General features: G+C 45.0%; 1 protein-coding gene across 1 annotated transcript; it reads left to right on the plus strand.

Moving 5' to 3' along the window:
• Positions 1-636: 636 nt before the first annotated feature.
• On the plus strand, positions 637-22770 carry LOC122930786 (serine protease ami-like). Its single transcript, XM_044284375.1, has 5 exons — positions 637-795; positions 12636-12792; positions 13305-13443; positions 20825-21082; positions 22505-22770. Exons 1-5 carry the CDS (start codon positions 738-740, stop codon positions 22694-22696), a joined length of 804 nt encoding a protein of 267 aa, XP_044140310.1. The 5' UTR covers positions 637-737; the 3' UTR covers positions 22697-22770.

Genomic DNA, 22770 nt, shown 5'->3' on the forward strand with positions numbered 1-22770 from the left:
CAAAAAGGAGCCAGGACTCACCCGTACTCACCAAGAGTCACTGTCTGATTTAAATCTCCTGTCTAGCCCTCTGGATTTTGAGCTAGAGGCCTGATTGGATTGGCGTTTTGACATGCCAACTTTCCAGGAACAGCTGTGCAACCGGCACATTGATCTCCACTCAGATGGCAGCTGCTGGGTGGAGAAACAGACACTGCTGGATTGTGGCCAGGTAAGTACATGACAGTACATGACAAGTCTCCTTTTTTCCTTAAAACTGTACAATTCATATCCATGAGCTATGTATGGTATTGTAGCAAATTCGTGTTCATTTTAATGGGGCTTAGCTGTAATACCAGACATAGTCCATAAATAAAAGTGGCACTGTTTTTGGAAAACTCTCTGTATGTCCAAGAACCTGAAAACAGAACACAGTGATGACCCTATAGTCTTCAGTTCCAGCATGAATAGATTACATTGAGTATTGTTTACCCCCAGCTTACTGGAAATCCCTTTTATCTTAAGGTTTTCCTCTACAGAGACCTTTGCAGATGGTGTGATAGGTCTGCTGGTTTCCATACCACAAGCTCCTCTAAATCTTCACCTACCAGTTTATATAGTGGAGGCTTCCTGTTGATATAGTGGATAATGCTGTCAGCACAGGGAGGTGTTGGATAAGTCAGGGGGAGTTACTCAGCATTACATATACTGGGAAGACATCTGGAAAAGTCAGAGAGAGTTACACTAGGCGAGACACAATGGCTGTGCCTAACCTTCTGCCTGCTTTGGTAGTGCTACTGAGTATCACGTGTTATGGTAAGTATCACTTATATATGCATCATTGTGTCTAACGTCAGGTGTGTATGGTGGTTGAGGTGGTATTTAGTGGTTACAATATACATGAATACATTAGATATACCAATATAGTGATTTTTGGGGATAGCTGGCTAAAATGCTTGTTGTCCAAACAGTCATTGGGTAGTTTGACTCCAGGAGACCTATATACCGGAGATTTCGGGTGTTTTACACCTAAACAACAACAACAAATATCCATATTAATGCACCTTTAGCACCTTTTTAAGTAATTGCTAGGTAGAATATCAGTATGTTATTCATTGTACTGAACATTTCCATAAGTTTTATGCTACATTCCTCCTGTGATTGCAGTTGTTACATCTATATTGCTCTAAGTGCTGTAACTTCTTGTATTAACTCACTTTGGCTGCAGACTGTTATGAAGCACAGCTTGCTCACAGGCATGAGAAAATATATAGGATGCTGTAATGTAAATGGTCAGAAGGATTACTTGACTAAATGGGCAATTGTTCTGTGAAACCATAACAACTGAAGCATGAAAGGGGGTAGGGAGGCAGCCTCGTAATTTCCTAGTAACAAAGCATAGCAAAAATAGACGGAACAGGCATCTTGCTTACAGGAATTGCAAAACAATAGCTCAAAAATCGTAAATGCTTACCTTCATACATTGCAAGAATATTTCTCTACCTAGATCTTCTAAAATCTATTCAACGCCAAAGCCAAATCTGACTCTAACACAAATAATAAAAAGGGTAAAGGTTACATGCACTGTATGCACGGTTTTGCTTGTATAATAAAAGATGTTATAAAAAAAGATGAAAACTGCAATAACCAACTGGGCTGCAACCAGCAGAGTACAAGTTGCTGCTAGAACTGATTGTAAGGCAATAGACTGAGTTGCTCCGCAGTTTCAGTATTGCAGTTCTCTTTTAGATTAGGCAAATCATAATTTTTAATGTATAGTCATTTTATGACAAAATTACTCCTGTGTGTAGATATTGCTCTTATATTCTTATTGTGGCACCCCCTGGTGTTCTTTTGATTCCCTCTCAGAACGTTCACCTCATATGTCCAGTGCCAGTGGTCACACATGTTCCGTTCTATTCCTTAGCTCAGGGAATAGAAATCAGCATTTCTGTCACTATTTTATGCTGCCCGCAGTGAGGTAAGCATAAAATTGATGACAGGTTCCCTTTACAGGTATTATGTATTATGTACAAGTGTTAATTTGTAGGGTATCGAAATACAGCACCCATAGAAGTCTTAGGGTCCCAATTTTAAAATTGTGGCATGTTCTTTTAATTGCTTTATTATAAATGTATTCTTCCCGAGATGCATTATGTAACTTGGTTCTATATTAAGGCACCATACTCCATACTCCATACCAGGCGACATCGACTGCTTTTCACATTTTGACACACACAAATTGAGTTTGAAAACGAATTGAGAATGATCATACTGATACATAAAATGCAACCCACATGATGTAACCACTTCAGCCAAGAAGCTGTAAGTGTTGAGGCTTGTCTTCTAAGCCTGCCTCTCATCTCTCTGCTCCACAGAAAAACTGTGTGTTGCCCATAGCAACCACTCGCAGCACAGATTTCATTATATCTCTATATATATTATATATATATTATATCTATATATATTGTGGGGATTCGCTTTGGTAGGCAGGGTAAGCGGACGCAGTACAGAGGCAAAAACAAGGTTTAAATCAAAGTTCAGTGTTTATTCACACATAGCAAGAAAACAAGCCAAAAGAAAGTGTTCAGTTTTGGTGCCTGTTCACACCACACAAAGTTCACAGTGCAAAAAAGACGTCACCTGGTCAGCAGATGATTTTCAGCAGTCTTTAGTGGCCTGTTTCCGCAGCAGTCTTTAGTGGCCTGTTTCCCCAGCCTATGGCTCACACAAACAGATGACTCAGTGTCTCCAAACCACAGACTCCTCAGCTCCTCTGTCATGGAGGATAATCCACCACCTGAACATGCTGGCTGGGTTTTTTATATTCCAGCCAAAACCCGGCCTGGAACCGTGGGGAACAGCCACCCACCCTGCTCTTTGGCTGCTCCCAATAAGAACCGGCCCGGATTGGCTTTACAGCCATTCTAACAGTTGAAGTGTCAGATTGCACTACAGACCTGACACTTCAGGAAAAAACCTGGTTCTTACCTCACCGAGGCCAGGAACCTCGGTGACACGTATCTTCCGTCAAAGACGGCTCCTTGTTCCTTCTTACATACCTCCCCCCTTTGTTCAACCCTGAGGGGGTGAACACTTGCCAGACAGTGTACGCGGGATAGGGCATCCGCGTTTCCCTGTAACCTGCCTGCCCTGTGTTCCACGGAAAACTTAAAATTTTGCAAAGATAAGAACCACCTGGTGACCCGAGCATTCCTCTCTTTGGCCTGGCTCATCCATTTCAAAGGGGAGTGGTCGGTCACCAGACGGAACCTTCTCCCCAAAAGGTAGTAGCGGAGAGACTCGAGTGCCCACTTGATGGCCAGGCACTCTCTCTCCACTATACTGTACCTAGTCTCGGCTGGGGTGAGCTTCTGGCTGAGGAAGACAACGGGATGCTCCTCCCCGTCAATATCTTGAGATAGTACAGCACCGAGACCTACCTCAGAGGCATCGGTCTGCACTATAAACTCCCTTTTGAAGTCGGGCGTCACCAAAACCGGGGACCCACACAGGGCCGACTTCAAAGCGGAGAAAGCCTTTTCTGCCTGCTCATTCCACTGACTTGCGTCCCTTCAAAAGGCCTGTCAATGGTGCGGCGACTGTAGCAAAATTGGGGACAAACCTCATATAGTACCCCACCATACCCAGGAACGATTTTACTTGCCGAGTCGGGGCCAAGAGACAGGTCGGGGCCAATTCCTAATTGCCTCAATTTTGTTCACCTGAGGTTTGATCACTCCGTGCCCAATGACATACCCCAGGTACTTGGTCTCTTCTAACCCTATCGAGCACTTTTTTGGGTTAGCGGTTAAGCCAGCCTTCCTAAGCGAGTCCACTACAGCCTGGACTTTAGGTAAGTGACTTTCCCAGTCGTTGCTATGGACAACGATATCGTCCAGGTACGCTGAAGCGTATCGACGATGTGGACGGAGTACAATATCCATTAACCTTTGAAACATGGCGGGAGCGCCATGTAGACCAAAGGGTAATACCTTGTACTGATACAGCCCCTCTGGCGTGACGAAAGCCGTTTTTTCTTTGGCAGCCTCCGTCAAGGGTACCTGCCAGTACCCTTTGGTGAGGTCCAACACAGAAAAATACCGGGCTTGGCCCAACTTTTCAATAAGCTCATCCACTCGGGGCATGGGATACGCGTCAAACTTGGACACCTCATTAAGTTTGCGGAAGTCATTACAAAACCGCAATGTCCCGTCTGGCTTGGGTATTAATACTATCGGACTGGCCCACTCACTTTTGACTCCTCGATGACACCCAGCTGGAGCATTAGCTGCACTTCCTCCGCGATGGCTTGTCGCCTAGCCTCGGGTACCCGGTAAGGTTTTAACCGGACTTTCGCCTGAGGCTCAGTGACAATGTCATGCCGGATTACGGAAGTGCGTCCAGGGAGGTCTGAGAACACATCCGTATTCCGACTAATGAACTCCCTGGCTTCCTGAGCCTGTTTAGAGGAGAGGCTGTCAGCAATTTTCACTGTGACAGCCGCTTCCCCTGCTTCAGACTGAGGGGCCAAAACCGCTTCCCCTAGGAACCCTGGTCGTGGGCTGTCTTCCGTACAGGTTTCCCTTTCCTTCCACGGCTTGAGCAGATTCACATGGTACACCTGCTCCGGCTTTCGCCTCCCTGGCTGGTGTACTTTGTAATCTACTGGTCCAATTTTTTCTAGTACCTCGTAGGGCCCCTGCCACCTAGCTAGGAACTTACTATCTACCGTTGGTACTAGAACCAACACCCGATCACCTGGGTTAAAGTTTCGGACCCGAGCCTGCCGATTATAGACCCTACTCTGGGCTCGCTGCGCTGCCTCCATATGCTCCCTAACCAGAGGTAACACTGTTTCCATCCGTCCCTGCATCTGGGTGACATACTCAACTACACTTTTGTGCGGTGTGGTTTGTTGTTCCCACGCCTCTTTGGCGACGTCTAATAAACCACGAGGGTGTCTGCCGTATAGTAGTTCGAAGGGCGAGAACCCAGTAGAGGCCTGGGGCACTTCTCGCACTGCGAACATGAGATAGGGCAGAAGAAGGTCCCAGTCCCTCCCATCCTTAGACACCACTCTTTTCAGCATATTTTTTAACGTCTGGTTAAACCTCTCTACCAGGCCATCCGTTTGCGGATGATACACGGATGTCCGTAACTGTTTTATTTGGAGCAACTTACAGAGTTCCCTCATGACCTTGGACATAAATGGGGTCCCTTGGTCAGTTAGAACCTCCTTAGGCAGACCCACTCTAGAAAACATTTCCATTAACTCCTTAGCTATGAGTTTGGCTGACGTATGACGCAGTGGCACCGCCTCCGGGTACCGCGTGGCGTAGTCGAGGATGACCAGGATGTGCTGGTGCCCTCTAGCTGACTTCGGTACTGGGCCTACAAGATCCATAGCGATCCGCTCGAAGGGAACCTCAATAATCGGGAGAGGGACCAGAGGACTACGGAAATGTGGCTGGGGGCTGGTTATCTGGCAGGTTGGGCAAGACTTGCAAAACTCTTCTACAGACGTGGACAAAATTGTTGGTACCCTTTGGTCAATGAAAGAAAAAGTCACAATGGTCACAGAAATAACTTTAATCTGACAAAAGTAATAATAAATTAAAATTCTATAAATGTTAACCAATGAAAGTCAGACATTGTTTTTCAACCATGCTTCAACAGAATTATGTAAAAAAATAAACTCATGAAACAGGCATGGACAAAAATGATGGTACCCCTAGAAAACACAGAACATAATGTGACCAAAGGGACATGTTAATTCAAGGTGTGTCCACTAATTAGCATCACAGGTGTCTACAACCTTGTAATCAGCCATTGGGCCTATATATATGGCTCCAGGTAATCACTGTGTTGTTTGGTGATATGGTGTGTACCACACTCGACATGGACCAGAGGAAGCAAAGGAAAGAGCTGTCTCAAGAGATCAGAAAGAAAATTATAGACAAGCATGTTAAAGGTAAAGGCTATAAGACCATCTCCAAGCAACTAGATGTTCCTGTGAGTACAGTTGCACATATTATTCATAAGTTTAAGATCCATGGGACTGTAGCCAACCTCCCTGGACGTGGCCGCAGGAGGAAAATTGATGACAAATCTAAGAGACGGATAATCCGAATGGTAACAAAAGAGCCTAGAAAGACTTCTAAAGAGATTCAAGGTGAACTTCATGCTCAAGGAACATCAGTGTCAGATCGCACCATCCGTCGTTGTTTGAGCCAAAGTGGACTACATGGGAGACGACCAAGGAGGACACCATTGTTGAAAACGAATCATAAAAAAGCAAGACTGGAATATGCCAAACTACATGTTGACAAGCCACAAAGCTTCTGGGAGAATGTCCTGTGGACAGATGAGACAAAAATCTAAGTTTTTGCCAAGGCACATCAGCTGTATGTTCACAGACGAAAAAATGAAGCATATCAAGAAAAGAACACTGTCCCTACTGTGAAACATGGAGGAGGCTCTGTTATGTTCTGGGGCTGCTTTGCTGCGTCTGGCACAGGGTGTCTTGAATCTGTGCAGGGTACAATGAAATCTCAAGACTATCAAGGAATTCTAGAGAGAAATGTACTAGCCAGTGTCAGAAAGCTTGGTCTCAGTCGCAGGTCATGGGTCTTGCAACAGGACAATGACCCAAAACACACCGCTAAAAACACCCAAGAATGGCTAAGAGGAAAAAATTGGACTATTCTAAAGTGGCCTTCTATGAGCCCTGACCTCAATCCTATTGAGCATCTTTGGAAGGAGCTGAAACATGCAGTCTGGAAAAGGCACCCTTCAAACCGGACACAACTGGAGCAGTTTGCTCATGAGGAGTGGGCCAAAATACCTGCTGAGAGGTGCAGATGTCTCATTGACAGTTACAGGAAGCGTTTGATTGCAGTGATTGCCTCAAAAGGTTGCGCAACAAAATATTAAGTTAGGGGTACCATCATTTTTGTCCATGCCTGTTTCATGAGTTTATTTTTTTACATAATTCTGTTGAAGCATGGTTGAAAAACAATGTCTGACTTTCATTGGTTAACATTTATAGAATTTTAATTTATTATTACTTTTGTCAGATTAAAGTTATTTCTGTGACCATTGTGACTTTTTCTTTCATTGACCAAAGGGTACCAACAATTTTGTCCACGTCTGTACCTCTCTGAACACACTGGGCCAGTAAAACCGCTGTAAAATCCGGTCCTGCGTTTTCTGCTGGCCCAGGTGTCCCCCAAGAACATGTTGGTGGGCTAATTTCAACACGAGCTTGCGATATGCCTGGGGCACCACCAGCTGTTCAATATGTTCACCCCGTAGTTTATTTACCCGGTACAGCATCTCCTGTTGAACCACAAAACGGGGGAACATAGATTCGGCCCCCGGTTGTTGCAGCTCACCCTCAACTACTACCACATTTTCCCAGGCTCGAGATAGAGTCGGATCCTGGTGTTGTGCTGTACCGAAATTATCCCTAGAGACATTGAGGTCTGCCAGCTCAGGACCCGGCGGCAAATCCTCTACGTCTCCCACCATCACACTTAACGGGGTTGTCTCCCCCTCTTCCACCGAAGTGGCGGTCACCCCTACTGCTGGTCCTTCTGACTCCGGTTCCCAAGGTTCTGGCCTCCCCCCTGAGTCAGGCCACTCTGCTAGGGGTACATCTGTCTCCCGGGTAACTTTCGTATCCGGCCAGAGTGCCGGGAACCCGGGGAAGTCTCTCCCAATGATCAATTCATATGGTAGCTTTGTGGCGACGGACACCTCATGCATCCACCTGCCGGCCACCATTGACAGAGAGACCAGGGCGGTGGGATACTCCTTTAAGTCCCCATGTATGCAAACAACACCGACTCTTCGGCCAGTATACTCAGCCGGCCGCACCAGGGCAGCTCTTACCAGGGACACCAGGCTCCCTGAATCCAGCAGAGCCACCGCCAGAGTGCCCCCCACTTCCACCTGGCACAGGTGGCTATTGTCCATAGTCTCTGAAGTTCCTGTGGCACACAACATCCTGGCATATAATGAGTGGCGGAAGCCATAGTTGGTGTCCATGGGTTCCCCCCGATGGGGACAGTCAGCCCTTATGTGTCCAGGCTCCTGACAACGCCAGCAGACCACCGGGTTGGGGTCGGCAGGGGGTACATCCCGGGCGGGTCTAGCTGGCACCGGCCGCCGGGTCTGGGGTGGAGTTTTCCGGGGTTTGACTGGCCCATTCCCAAAAGAACCCCCCTGTAGATTTCTGGTGGCCTCATAGCGCTCCACCAGGTCGACCATCTCCAGGGCATTATTCGGAGACACCTGGCCGATCCAGTGCTGGAGAGGGTACGGCAAAGCCCTCCAAAACACATCCGCCAACAGCCGATCCAACATAGCAGTGGGAGTCAACATGTCCGGCTGCAGCCATTTTTGCAAACGGTGCAGCAGATCATAATATTGTGGTCTAGCGGGTTCAGCCGGGTTAAATTCCCACTGATGCACCCTCTGGGCCCGGACCAATACATTCACCCCGAGTCTCGCCAGGATCTCACCTTTTACTGTCGGGTAGTCGGCCGCCTGATCATCCGGGAGATCAAACAATACTTGCTGGGGACCGGACGCCAGGAACGGAGCAACGACCTCAGCCCACTGGTCTCGGGGTAACTTTTCCCTCACGGCCACTTTTTCGAAGACCGCCAGATAGGTCTCAACGTCATCCGAGGGGGTCATCTTCGGAATCGCCGCGCGGACAGCTTTCCGGGCATCGTGGACATTCTGGGACGCTCCTGACGCCTGCAACGCCATCACATGTTGCAATAGCAGCTGGTTCGTTTCTTGTTGCTGCTTGTTAGCCTCCCGCTGCTGCAAGTTAGCCTCCACGAGGGCCTTCACGACCGCCTCCATTTTGTCAGGGGATACGGGTCGTAACCTTGCCGGCTTAATGTAGGACATGCACTTGTGCCCGGATAAACAAAAACTTTTCGGCCTTCAGGCCTGCCTCACTGCGTTTGCCCGCATCCTCCACCAAATGTGGGGATTCGCTTTGGTAGGCAGGGTAAGCGGACGCAGTACAGAGGCAAAAACAAGGTTTAAATCAAAGTTCAGTGTTTATTCACACATAGCAAGAAAACAAGCCAAAAGAAAGTGTTCAGTTTTGGTGCCTGTTCACACCACACAAAGTTCACAGTGCAAAAAAGACGTCACCTGGTCAGCAGATGATTTTCAGCAGTCTTTAGTGGCCTGTTTCCTCAGCAGTCTTTAGTGGCCTGTTTCCCCAGCCTATGGCTCACACAAACAGATGACTCAGTGTCTCCAAACCACAGACTCCTCAGCTCCTCTGTCATGGAGGATAATCCACCACCTGAACATGCTGGCTGGGTTTTTTATATTCCAGCCAAAACCCGGCCTGGAACCGTGGGGAACAGCCACCCACCCTGCTCTTTGGCTGCTCCCAATAAGAACCGGCCCGGATTGGCTTTACAGCCATTCTAACAGTTGAAGTGTCAGATTGCACTACAGACCTGACACTTCAGGAAAAAACCCGGTTCTTACCTCACCAAGGCCAGGAACCTCGGTGACACGTATCTTCCGTCAAAGACGGCTCCTTGTTCCTTCTTACAATATATATTATAAAAATGAGTTTCTGTCTGTCCCAACGTCTATCTGTCTGTCTGTTCTTTAAGCCCGACCAAACGACTGGACCGATCTTCACCAAATTTGGCACACAGGTACATGCAGTGTCCGGGAAGGTTTTAGACCATGTCTCAGCTCTATAGGACGTACCGTTCCTGAGATATTCCCAAGATATGACCTGCATTAGCCAATACAAGTCTTTCTCTTCATATCCCAACTGCCATACACATGTCCTTTATCAGCCAATAGAAGCTCGCAGGCCCCTAGTCTCCACATACACACAGTTTTACTCCAGGTTTCCATAACAACCCAGCCATTTTTCTTCACTGCTGTAGGTCAGCTTTAGGCTAGGGCTACAGGACGACAATAAGTCACACGACACATAGGGCACAACTACACTGCTACATGCATCCATCTTGGATGGATTTTTTGCGACTGTCTTGTCGCAGCATGTCGCAGTGCGACACCAAAGCCTATCATTATAAAAATTGTTGCGCGACACATGTCGTCATGTAGCCCTAGCCTTAAAGGGGCAGCTGCTGTAGAGGTCACTGTTAAGGGAGCAGGAGCCACTATTAAAGGGGCAGCTGCTGTGGAGCTCACTGTTAAGGGGCAGGGGCCACTATTAAAGGGGCAGCTGCTGTGGAGGTCACTGTTAAAAGGGCGGGCACTGTGGAGGTCACTGTTAAAGGGGCGTTCACTGTTGATGTTACTGTTAAGGGGGCAGGCTGCTGTGGAGGTCACTGTTAAGGGGGCAGGAGCCACTATTATAGGGGCAGCTGCTGTGGAGGTCACTGTTAAAGGGGCAGGCACTGTGGAGGTCACTGTTAAAAGAGCATTCACTGCGGATGTTACTGTTAAGGGGGCAGGCCGCTGTGGAGGTCACTGTTAAAGAGGCAGGGGCCACTATTTAAAGGGGCAGCTGCTGTGGAGGTTACTGTTAAGGCAGTAAGGTACTGTGAGGTCACTGTTAAGGGAGCGGGGTACTGTGGAGGTCACTGTTAAGGGAACGGGGTACTGTGGCAGTCACTGTTAAAGGGAAGGGTGCTGTGGAGGTCTCTGTTAAGGGGCAGGGAACAGTAGACACCACAGATAAGGGGACAGTCCCCTATGGAGGTCAGTGTTAAGGGGCAGGGTGCTGTAAAGGTTACTGTTGAGGGGGCGGACCCCTGAGGAGGTCACTGTCAAGGGAGAGGGGTGCTGTGAAACTCACTGTTAAAGGGGCGGGCTGCTGTGATGGTCAACGTTAAGGGGATGGGCTGCTGTGGAGATCCCATTTTAAGGAGACGGGGCACTGTTGGTTGGTCAGTGTTAAGGGGTGGGGGGCTGTGGAGTTAACTGTTAAAGGGGCGGCTGCTGTAGAGGTCACTGTTATGGGTGATATTGTCGATATCTTTTAACGACACACACAAACATTAAATTAAATTGATTAAATTTACCTGTGCAAAGCCGGGTCCTTCTGCTAGTCTCTTAATATATATATATATAAAAATAAGTTTCTGTCTGTCTAGACATCTGTCTGTCTGTCTGAACGTTCTTTATGCGCGACCAAACGACTGGACCGATCTTCACTAAATTTGGCACACAGGTACATCAGGTGTCCGGGAAGGTTTTAGACTGGGTCAGCTCTCTAGGATTTACCATTCCTAGATATTCCCAAAAAATGACCTGCATTAGCCAATAGAAGCCAGCAATCCTTTCACTTAAATCCGAACTGCCATTTACACGGTCACATGTCCCTTATTAGCCAATAGAAGCTTGCAAGTCCTACTGCAGGTTTCTCTAACAACTGATCACAGGTTTTAGTAGTTCGCAGGTCCTTAAATATTCAGTCATATGACATGTGATGGCACAACTACACTGCTACATGCATGGGGGGTAGGGGCCACTATTTAACGGACGGGCGCTGTTGAGTTCACTGTTAAAGGGGCGGGCACAGTGAAGGTCACTGTTAAAGGGACGGGCACTATGGAAGTCACTGTTAAAGGGGCGGGTACTATGGATGTCACTGTTAAAGGGGCGGACACTGTTAAAGGGGTGATCAATGTTAAATTGGCGGGCACTGTGGAGGTCACTGTTAAAGGGGCGAACACTGTTAAAGGGGCAGGCATGGTGGAGGTCACTGTTTAAGGGGTGAGCACTGTGGAGGTCACTGTTAAAGGGGTGGACACTGTGGAGCTCTGTTAAGAGGGCAGGGGCCACTATTAAAGGGGAAACTGCTATGGAGGTCACTGTTAATGGAACGGGGTACTGTGGCGGTCACTGTTAAAGGGACAGGTGCTGTGGAGGTCTCTGTTAAGGGGGAAGGGAACAGTGGAGGTCACAGAAAAGGGGACACAGAGGTCAGTGTTAGGTGGTGGGGTGCTGTAGAGGTCACTGTTAAGGGGGCGGACCCCTGAGGAGGTCACTGTCAAGGGAGTGGGGTTCTGTGAAACTCACTGTTAAAGGGACAGGCTGCTGTGAAGGTCAAAGTTAAGGGGATGGGCTGCTGTGGAGGTCCCATTTTAAGGAGGAGGGGCACTGTGGGGGGGTCAGTGTTAAGGTGTGGGGGACTGTGGAGTTCAGTGTTAAGTGGGCAGGGTGCTGTAGAGGTCACTGTTATGGGGGATACTGTCGACACACACAAACATTAAATGAAATAGATGTAATATACCGGTGAGAATCCGGGTCCTTCTGCTATATATACACACAAATACAGTATATACACACACACAATGGGCATCGAGGAGACAAAATAGTGACACACAAGGGAAAGTGATGGCAAACCCAACATATAGAGTGGTGACATCTTGGTGGCAGAGTGATGGCATATTAGATGCCAGAGGTTTCTAGACAACATTGTGTTTTTTCACATGCCAAACTTTATTGCTATTGAATGTATTACATATAATCACACATTTTTATTTGATATACATTTACCTTTAATATCCTCTGCCTCCATTCCAGTGTAACAATAGTATTGTTTAATGAGATGGATTCTAATCTATATCCTTTTTCCATGGAATCATGACTATATGTGTAAAATTACATGGTTTCTTTCCTCTTAGAGTGCTACCCACGTGGTCGAATCCTTGGTGGAAGTCCGTCCGTTGTAAGTTCTAGACCGTACTTGGTATCATTGCAAGTGGATGGAATCCACATGTGCGGTGGACTACTAATCTCTGATGAATGGGTGCTGAGTGCTGCACATTGCAAACCAGACAGGTACAGAATTATGAATGTATATGGATAGTGTACTTAAAACTTTGTTTGCATAAAACAGTAGTACAGGTGAATATGAGAAACTTTGTGATATACCTTATCAGAGTAAAAAATGCCCTTTTCTCCCTCTAGCAGCATATTGCTCCTCACTCCACCTCTGTGTGTGTCTCTCTGCACTTTCTCCCCCTCCTCTCTCCTTAGATGTATATTGGCAGACGGCAGTATGTCAGTGCCCCCTCCTGTTCCCCCATAGACTTTTATGGCCAGTATGTAATCTTATTCTTTAGTAAGTTGTTAGTCCATCTTGTCTATCAAGACAGATTCAGCAAAGAATATTAGTTTAGAAAGGGAGGGAAGGGAAAGAGCAGTCTGTGCATCAGGTGGAACTAAACCTGAAAATACACACCAATCATCCCAGTGTTCTTTGTAGTACTCGATTTATAAGATTAACATATTTTTATGTTAAAATGCTTGCAAAAAAATTAAATAACAATGTAATAAATTTCTCTCTTCAGTGTTAATAAGACTCTGCAAGCTGTCCTGGGGACTAACTCTCTGACCGACCCTAAAAAGTTAGTTTATGTTATTGACATCCAGATCATGCATCCTCTATATAACAAAACGACTAAACAGCATGACTTACTTCTTCTAAAGGTAAATTCACTATAAAGTTATTGGTACCTTGCCCATAATAATCCGAATAGGGGCTCCATAGATTTCTATAAGTGCCATATTATGGTTCCATTTCGTTTTTGCATTTTTGTTTTTCACTCCCTGCCTTTCTGGGGAAATAACATTTATATTTTTCTGTTTACATAGTCATATGAGGGCTTGTTTTTTGTAAGTTACACTTTTAATTCCACCATTTATGTTGCATATGATGTAGTGGGTAGTGATGAGCGGCAGGGGTCATATTCGAATTCGCGATATTTCGCGAATATTTTTTAGAATTTTCTTGAAAAAAATCGGCAAGGTAATGATTGTGTAATATGCGAATTTTCGTAATTTTAATTTTCGGATTCGAATTTTTCTTGCAAATTTTTCAACTTACAACTATTAGACAAAGAAGATTATAGCACTATATTAGCTAAATTGCTCTATATTCGATTTTTTGAATATTCGCTATATTGCTATAACAGTTTTTTCGAATATTCGTAATATATAGCAATATAGCGAATATTCGAAAAAAAAAAAATGAATATAGAGCAATTTTGCTAATATAGTGCTATAATCTTTTTTTTTATAGTTGTAATTTTTTTCCAATCTGAACTTCAGATGAGAAAAAAATTACAACTATTAGACAAAGAAGATTATAGCACTATATTAGCTAAATTGCTCTATATTAGTTTTTTTCGAATATTCGCTATATTGCTATAACTTCGTTTTTTCGAATATTTGTAATATTCTAAAACAAGAATATATAGCAATATCGCGAATATTCGAAAAAACGAATACAGGTCCTTCTAAAAAAATTAGCATATTGTGATAAAGTTCATCATTTTCTGTAATGTACTGATAAACATTAGACTTTCATATATTTTAGATTCATTACACACCAACTGAAGTAGTTCAAGCCTTTTATTGTTTTAATATTGAGGATTTTGGCATACAGCTCATGAAAACCCAAATTTCCCATCTAAAAAAATTAGCATATTTCATCCGACCAATAATAGAAAAGTGTTTTTAATACAAAAAAAGTCAACCTTTAAATAATTATGTTCAGTTATGCACTCAATACTTGGTCAGGAATCCTTTTGCAGAAATGACTGCTTCGATGCGGCGTGGCATGGAGGCAATCAGCCTGTGGCACTGCTGAGGTGTTATGGAGGCCCAGGATGCTTCGATAGCGGCCTTAAGCTCATCCAGAGTGTTGGGTCTTGAGTCTCTCAACTTTCTCTTCCCAATATCCCACAGATTCTCTATGGGGTTCAGGTCAGGAGAGTTGGCAGGCCAATTGAGCACAGTAATACCATGGTCAGTAAACCATTTACCAGTGGTTTTGGCACTGTGAGCAGGTGCCAGGTCGTGCTGAAAAATGAAATCTTCATCTCCATAAAGCTTTTCAGCAGATGGAAGCATGAAGTGCTCCAAAATCTCCTGATAGCTAGCTGCATTGACCCTGCCCTTGATAAAACACAGTGGACCAACACCAGCAGCTGACATGGCACCCCAGACCATCACTGACTGTGGGTACTTGACACTGGACTTCAGGCATTTTGGCATTTCCCTCTCCCCAGTCTTCCTCCAGACTCTGGCACCTTGATTTCCGAATGACATGCAACAGTCCAGTGCTGCTTCTCTGTAGCCCAGGTCAGGCGCTTCTGCTGCTGTTTCTGGTTCAAAAGTGGCTTGACCTGGGGAATGCGGCACCTGTAGCCCATTTCCTGCACACGCCTGTACACGGTGGCTCTGGATGTTTTACTCCAGACTCAGTCCACTGCTTCCGCAGGTCCCCCAAGGTCTGGAATCGGTCCTTCTCCACAATCTTCCTCAGGGTCCGGTCACCTCTTCTTGTTGTGCAGCGTTTTCTGCCACACTTTTTCCTTCCCACAGACTTCCCACTGAGGTGCCTTGATACAGCACTCTGGGAACAGCCTATTCGTTCAGAAATTTCTTTCTGTGTCTTACCCTCTTGCTTGAGGGTGTCAATGATGGCCTTCTGGACAGCAGTCAGGTCGGCAGTCTTACCCATGATTGTGGTTTTGAGTAATGAACCAGGCTGGGAGTTTTTAAAAGCCTCAGGAATCTTTTGCAGGTGTTTAGAGTTAATTAGTTGATTCAGATGATTAGGTTAATAGCTCGTTTAGAGAACCTTTTCATGATATGCTAATTTTTTGAGATAGGAATTTGGGGTTTTCATGAGCTGTATGCCAAAATTATCAATATTAAAACAATAAAAGGCTTGAACTGCTTCAGTTGGTATGTAATGAATCTAAAATATATGAAAGTCTAATGTTTATCAGTACATTACAGAAAATAATGAACTTTATCACAATATGCTAATTTTTTGAGAAGGACCTGTATAGAGCAATTTAGCTAATATAGTGCTATAATCTTTGTCTAAAAGTTGAAAAATTCGCAATAAAATTCGAATCCGAAAATTCGCATATTACACAATCATTACCTTGCCGATTTTTTTCTAGAAAATGACCCCTGCCGCTCATCACTACTCCTAAAGTCAAGTATATTGCAGCCTTCTTATTGGCCCACAAGCTAGAAGCAGGAAGGGATCATGTGTACTGATTTAAAAAAAAATAATAATAATCTGAAAAAATCAGGAAAAAAATTCGAATATTCGAAATTGCGAATATATATAGCTATATTCGAAATATTCGCGAATTTTCGAAGTACCTATATTCGCGATAAAAATTCGAAATTCGAATATTCGTGATCAACACTAGTAGTGGGGAGCTGTAAAAAAAAATCCCAATGGGGTAAAATAACGTAACTCCGCCACTTTAGTTTTTACGGCGTTCCCTATATGGAACTGACCTGTTACTTTCATTCTCCAGGTCAGTATGATTAAGTATAGTTTTTCTTGCATTTTAAAGGGGTTCTGCACTTTGTTTTAACTGATGATCTATCCTCTGGATAGATCATCAGCTTCTGATCGGCAGGGGTCCGACACCCGGGACCACCGCCGATCAGCCCTGTTTGAGAAGGCAGTGGCACTCCAGAAGAGCCGCGGCCTTCTCACTGTTTACCGCTGGCCCAGTGACGTCACGACTAGTATCAACTAGCGTGGGTGGGGCTAAGCTCTGTTCACTTAAATGGAGCTTTGCCCCGCCCACGCTGGTTGATACTAGTCGTGACGTCAGTGGGCCAGCGGTAAACAGTGAGAAGGCCGCGGCGCTCCTGGAGCGCCACTGCCTTCTCAAACAGCTGAACGGTGGGGGTCCCGGGTGTCGGACCCCCGCTGATCAGAAGCTAATGATCTATCCAACAAAGTGCATAACCCCTTTAATACTGAAAAAAATTAAAACTTTGAATAAACTTTTTTGTAGTTATGTGTATGGAGCTGTGTGAGGGCTCATTTTTGGTGGGACAACCTGTACTTTTCATTGATACCATTTAGGGTGTGTGGCTTTTTCATCACTTTTTATAAAAAAAATTGTAAGAGGTGAAGTGACCAAAAAAAGGCAAATAGGCCAATTTTTATTTTTCCCCAATTTCACTGTTTGTCGTTTGGGAAAAATATTTTTTATTTTAATAATACAGGTGTTTTCGCTCATAGCGATACCCATGATGTTTTTTTTTTTTTTTTTACATTTTTTATTTACATTTTGGGCAAAGGTGGGTGATTAGAATTTCTATTTCTTCATTTTTTTTTATTTAAAAAAACATTTTTTACACTATTTTATAGTCATCAGATTGCTTCTCTCATACATTCCAATGCATTAGTGTATGAGAATTACAATGTATTCCTATGGAGCCCTGCCACAGGCAGGGGCTCCATAGAATCAAGTGTGCAACAACTTCAGTTCATTCCGGAGTCTATGATCGGCATTTCCACCGGTCGCATACTTTAGCTGTGGTTGTCTGCTGTATGAAACAGCAGGCACCCGGCAGCTATGGCGCCCGCTGCATGTGCAAGCGGGTGCCAAGTTCAAAGTCCTGGACATGTATGGCGCTAGTAGGGAAGGGGTTAAAAGGGTTGTCTCGCTTCAGCAAATGGAATTTATCTATTAATTTATTATAGCCTGCTGTCAATCATAAATTAGTATTTTTATCCCCAGTTAGACATGCTTCACCTGATAAAGAGTTTTTTTGACCGTGTAAGTGGCACAGCCTCTGCTGTGGACTACTGAACCAGTTGATGTGGACACTATTGTGGAAGGTTAAACATTTCCTCTGATTCCTCTAAAAGAGTGACATTTATGAATAGTGCTTTAGTTTTGAAATATCGTTTCCCAATTTCCATAATCAGCAGTCATTCTGTTACCTTGACTTAAAAGGGTTTCCTGCAGTGGCGTCTCTAGCTTTCAAATTTTGTTGTTAGTTGTTACCGAGCGAGCGCTGATTTCTGCAGGTCAGAGCATACGGATTACAGTTTAGAAGAAATGTACACTCCTGTGAGCGGTCCAGACCAGTGGCGGATCCAGAGCCTGGTCTCGGGAGGGGCACTTCCAGATTATTTTCTGTCCGCCGCCACAGAACAAGGGTGCTTATAGAACAGACTACACAGTGTAGCGGTATACTGTATATTGTGTGGCACAGTGTAGAGGTATACTGTATATTGTGTGGCACAGTGTAGAGGTATACTGTATAGTGTGGGGCACAGTGTAGAGGTATACTGTATATTGTGTGGCACAGTGTAGAGGTATACTGTATATTGTGTAGCACAGTGTAGAGGTATACTGTATATTGTGGGGCACAGTGTAGAGGTATACTGTATATTGTGGGGCACAGTATAGAGGTATACTGTACATTGTGGGGCACAGTGTAGCGGTATACTGTATATTGTGTGGCACAGTGTAGAGGTATACTGTATATTGTGTGGCACAGTGTAGAGGTATACTGTATATTGTGTAGCACAGTGTAGAGGTATACTGTATAGTGAGGCACAGTGTAGAGGTATACTGTATATTGTGTGGCACAGTGTAGAGGTATACTGTATACTGTGTGGCACAGTGTAGAGGTATACTGTATATTGTGTGGCACAGTGTAGAGGTATACTGTACATTGTGGGGCACAGTGTAGAGGTATACTGTATATTGTGTGGCACAGTGTAGAGGTATACTGTATATTGTGTAGCACAGTGTAGAGGTATACTGTACATTGTGTAGCACAGTGTAGAGGTATACTGTATAGTGAGGCACAGTGTAGAGGTATACTGTATATTGTGTGGCACAGTGTAGAGGTATACTGTATACTGTGTGGCACAGTGTAGAGGTATACTGTACATTGTGTAGCACAGTGTAGAGGTATACTGTATAGTGAGGCACAGTGTAGAGGTATACTGTACATTGTGAGGCACAGTGTAGAGGTATATTGTATATTGTGTGGCACAGTGTAGAGGTATACTGTATATTGTGGGGCACAGTGTAGCAGTATACTGTATATTGTGTGGCACAGTGTAGAGGTATACTGTACATTGTGGGGCACAGTGTAGCGGTATACTGTATATTGTGTGGCACAGTGTAGAGGTATACTGTATATTGTGGGGCACAGTGTAGCAGTATACTGTATATTGTGTGGCACAGTGTAGAGGTATACTGTACATTGTGGGGCACAGTGTAGCGGTATACTGTATATTGTGGGGCACAGTGTAGAGATATACTGTATATTGTGTGGCACAGTGAAGGCTATATGTGTATAACATAAACATATTTCACATGAAAACTTACAGTTACTTGGCTCGGCCCTTGGGAATCTCGGACACCACTTCCACACTTTGGTCGGGGGCTTGGTGGAGCTGATGTTGTGTTTTATCCTAATGAGAAAGATTTCATAATAAGGATTTGGAGAAGGGGCAGAGGGATAGCAGAGCAGGGAGAGGCTGGTGCTGCTACTAGGGGGCTCATACTATGGGGGAGTAATAAAGCCCATCATAATGCCCCCCCCAGTAGTAATAATTCTCCTTATAATGTGACAGTGCAAAAAATACCCCCTTGTAATGCCTCCAGTTGAGCTAATGTCTGCATAGTGCCCCCATAATGTGCCAGTATAAAATACCCCTATATAGTGTCCCCAGTAAATGCCCCCATAGTGCTCCTCTCCCCCTTCCTCCTAGTGCCCCCCATAATGTACCAGTATAAAATGCCCCATTTATTGTGCCCCAGTAGATGCCCTAAATGCCCCATAATTTGCAAGTATAAAATACCCCTTCTTAGTGCCCCCTGTAGATGACTCCATAGTACTCCTCTCCCCCCTTCCCCATAGTACCCACCTGTGCAGGCGCACTGAGAGGCGGACGCTCGCTCAGCCGCTCCATCCTCAATGCACCTGCGCTGGGTGTAGATGTGACATCATCGGCGCAGGCGCATTGAGGATGGAGCGGCTGAGCGAGCGTCCGCCTCTCAGTGCGCCTACACCGATTGAAGACAGGTACGGCGCAGGCGCCAGATTTTGAATGCAAACAGGGCCAGCAGAGAACGATCCCGTTCGCTGACCCTGTCAATCAACATGCGGAGGGGGCGTCATTATGATAGGAGGATGCGGCTGCTACCAGCAAGTAGCCGCCCTACTTGCTGGTAGACAGGTAATTTACATATTATAACAAGTTTTTAGCAAAATCTACTGAACCAAAATGATTAATCACATTATGTATGGATAAATCGCAGTGTAGGGATTATAAGTGCACAAAAACAAATAAAACAGTTTAGTGGGGTGACAGAATCCCTGGGGGGGGTTGATGTAGTAGCAGGAAAGCACACTGTCCCCCTGTCCCCTATGAGCCCCCCCCCCCCACATGGAACATTTCTCCCACTCCATGATGGGCCAGTGGCAGATGGGATCCATCCAGTTGTTATCTTTGTACTACCAAATACCTGTAACTTATGGTGGAACTTGGCTCAGGCTGTGGCTGCTGGCTGGCGCTCAGGCTCACTCCTTCTTTCTTCTCTCTGGGCCCTGGGAGCGGAGCTCAGTGGCAACAACAAAAGCTGTGCGCAGCTGCGTTACGCTCCAGCAGCCACTGGTCTGCTCTCTTAAAGAGACAGGAGGCCAGGCAGCAGAGCGGAGCTGAGAGCGGCCCCGGGCCCCGCCCCCTCCTCACTCTTTCTATAGTCCGTGCTGTTAGTTGGCCTGCTATAGTAAGTAGACTATAGTAATTGGCCTGCTATAGTAAGTAGACTTAGTTTTCGGCGGGCTGTCGGCCGCCTGGCGCCCCTGTTGCTATGGCGCCCTGTGTGGCCGCACAGCCCGCACACCCCAAAGGCCGGCCCTGCATCTACATAGAGATCTCTAGTAGGACATTTGGTACATACCATTAATAGACCACATTTAGTGTGGGGCAGGTGAAGGTGACTTTCAATTTTTATCTTCTGGCTTTGTATTGCCTTCAACAATATATGTTTACTCTTTTTCCACAAAGTTACCACAAAAGGTTCCACTGAGCAAATCAGTAAGTCCTCTACCTTACCAGATGGAAGATATTCTCATCCAACCAAACACACTTTGTCTGGTTGCTGGCTGGGGAAAAATCAGGCGAACTGGAAGGAAGACAGATGTCCTAAATGAGGCAATGGTCCCAGTGATCAGTCCAGAGATCTGCAACCGTCGGGACTACTACCATGGAGAGATAACTGCCAACATGATGTGTGCAGGGGACAACAGGCGGGATTCATGTGAGGTGAGGGTAACTGGTAGATCATTTAAAGTGTGTTTCTGGTTTTTATCATACTGTTCTTTTTAAGGTTCAACATTCAGTGCCAATTCATTTCTTAATAAATCACCTAGCTGTTATAGGTTAATCTTTTTATACAAAGCTCCAAATTTCCAGAAAGTCATGGTTTGCAGAATTCTGGCGCAATCTGCACTAAGAAACAGACGTACATGCCTCTCTGTCATTTTTTTTTTATGTAGACACATTTTTTTACATCATCTGACAAGGGGATGTAAAAAACGGCTTTCAGGAAAAGGGCAGGTGGTATAAACTATGACTAGACAGTCTTAAAGATGTGCCAAACTTATCTTTCGACATCAGCCATTGGGATAAATCTGGCAGTTTTAGATTGTCAAGTCTACGTTTACACTGTCTTATTATTAGATAGCATTAGCACATCTGCCCCAAAGTCTTTGCAGAGGATTAAGAAACTGAGCAACACAGGATTTTACTAGTAAAAGGGTTGGACATTCACTTTAAAGGGAGAAGACCCTTGTAAATGTCAAGGCACAAATGTATCTAAAAGCAGGCCACTGTCCAGAGATCCAGAGATGTTTGATCTAATTTAGGAGATAGAGAAGCCAATAGTTCTGTTGTATATGGATGAGTTTGTAAAGAAGAAGAATATAAAATGATGTGTGGACATATAGCACATTGATGTTATTGCTAGCTCTGCACTTGCACAGGGGTTCAGTAGATAAGGGACCCTGTCACTCTAAATTGCTGGTAAACGCATTAAGGCTGTATTACACCAACATATTATCTGACAGATTTTCTGACCATTCTTTGGTCAGATGGCCGTTTACACACACAGATCTTTCGTTATACACACCAACTATGATTGGACAGATATTGGTCAGATAATCTGTTGCTGTAATACAGCCCTTAGATAATGAATTTCATGGCTTTACTAGTGGAGAGAGATAAGGGAGTGCTCTTGTAAAGGCCTCCCATAAACATTACTCTATTGTCAGCCGAAACCACCAAGAACGGTGGGTTCGACCAATACTGGGTATGGGCAGTTCTCGACTCTCCACCGACAAGTGATGTTGGGGGACAGAAGTGTTGGGCAAAATTAATATTTTCACCCAATCCTTTTGTTCTCCCGGGAAATGTCTAGCAGTGGTTTTCACTCCAATGAATATTCAGACATGTTTGGCTAAGCTGAAGTGTCTGCGTATGGGGGAGTCGGGAGAGATAGCTGTCAGCCAAACAATCATTCAGAGTTTGTGTATGGGGGCCTTATGAGAGATATAAGGGATGCTTTATAGTCAGATATTGAATAAGAAGGGGGCCGATATACTGTTTTTGCCTGGTGGCCCTCAGCTACCTGTGTCCACCCTTGTCTAAAATAACTATGTTTATTCCTTTCCTATTTCCATTCATTAGGGTGACTCTGGTGGACCTTTAATATGTAATGGTGTGGCCGAGGCTATAGTGTCTTCTGGATCTAGCGTCTGTGGCAATCTAAAACGTCCTGGAGTGTACACACGCATCTATCCCTATAATGTTTGGATAGTCGATACCATGAGGAATAACACTGAATTAACCACGCCTATTCCAACTGCAAAGTCTAACTGACATGACATGTTGAATTATAACATAAAATGTGCTGTTATAATGAATAGCTTTTAATAAAAAATCTTTGCTTTGGG

The sequence above is a fragment of the Bufo gargarizans genome, chromosome 1, assembly GCF_014858855.1.
Source record: "Bufo gargarizans isolate SCDJY-AF-19 chromosome 1, ASM1485885v1, whole genome shotgun sequence".
Lineage (NCBI taxonomy): Eukaryota > Metazoa > Chordata > Amphibia > Anura > Bufonidae > Bufo > Bufo gargarizans.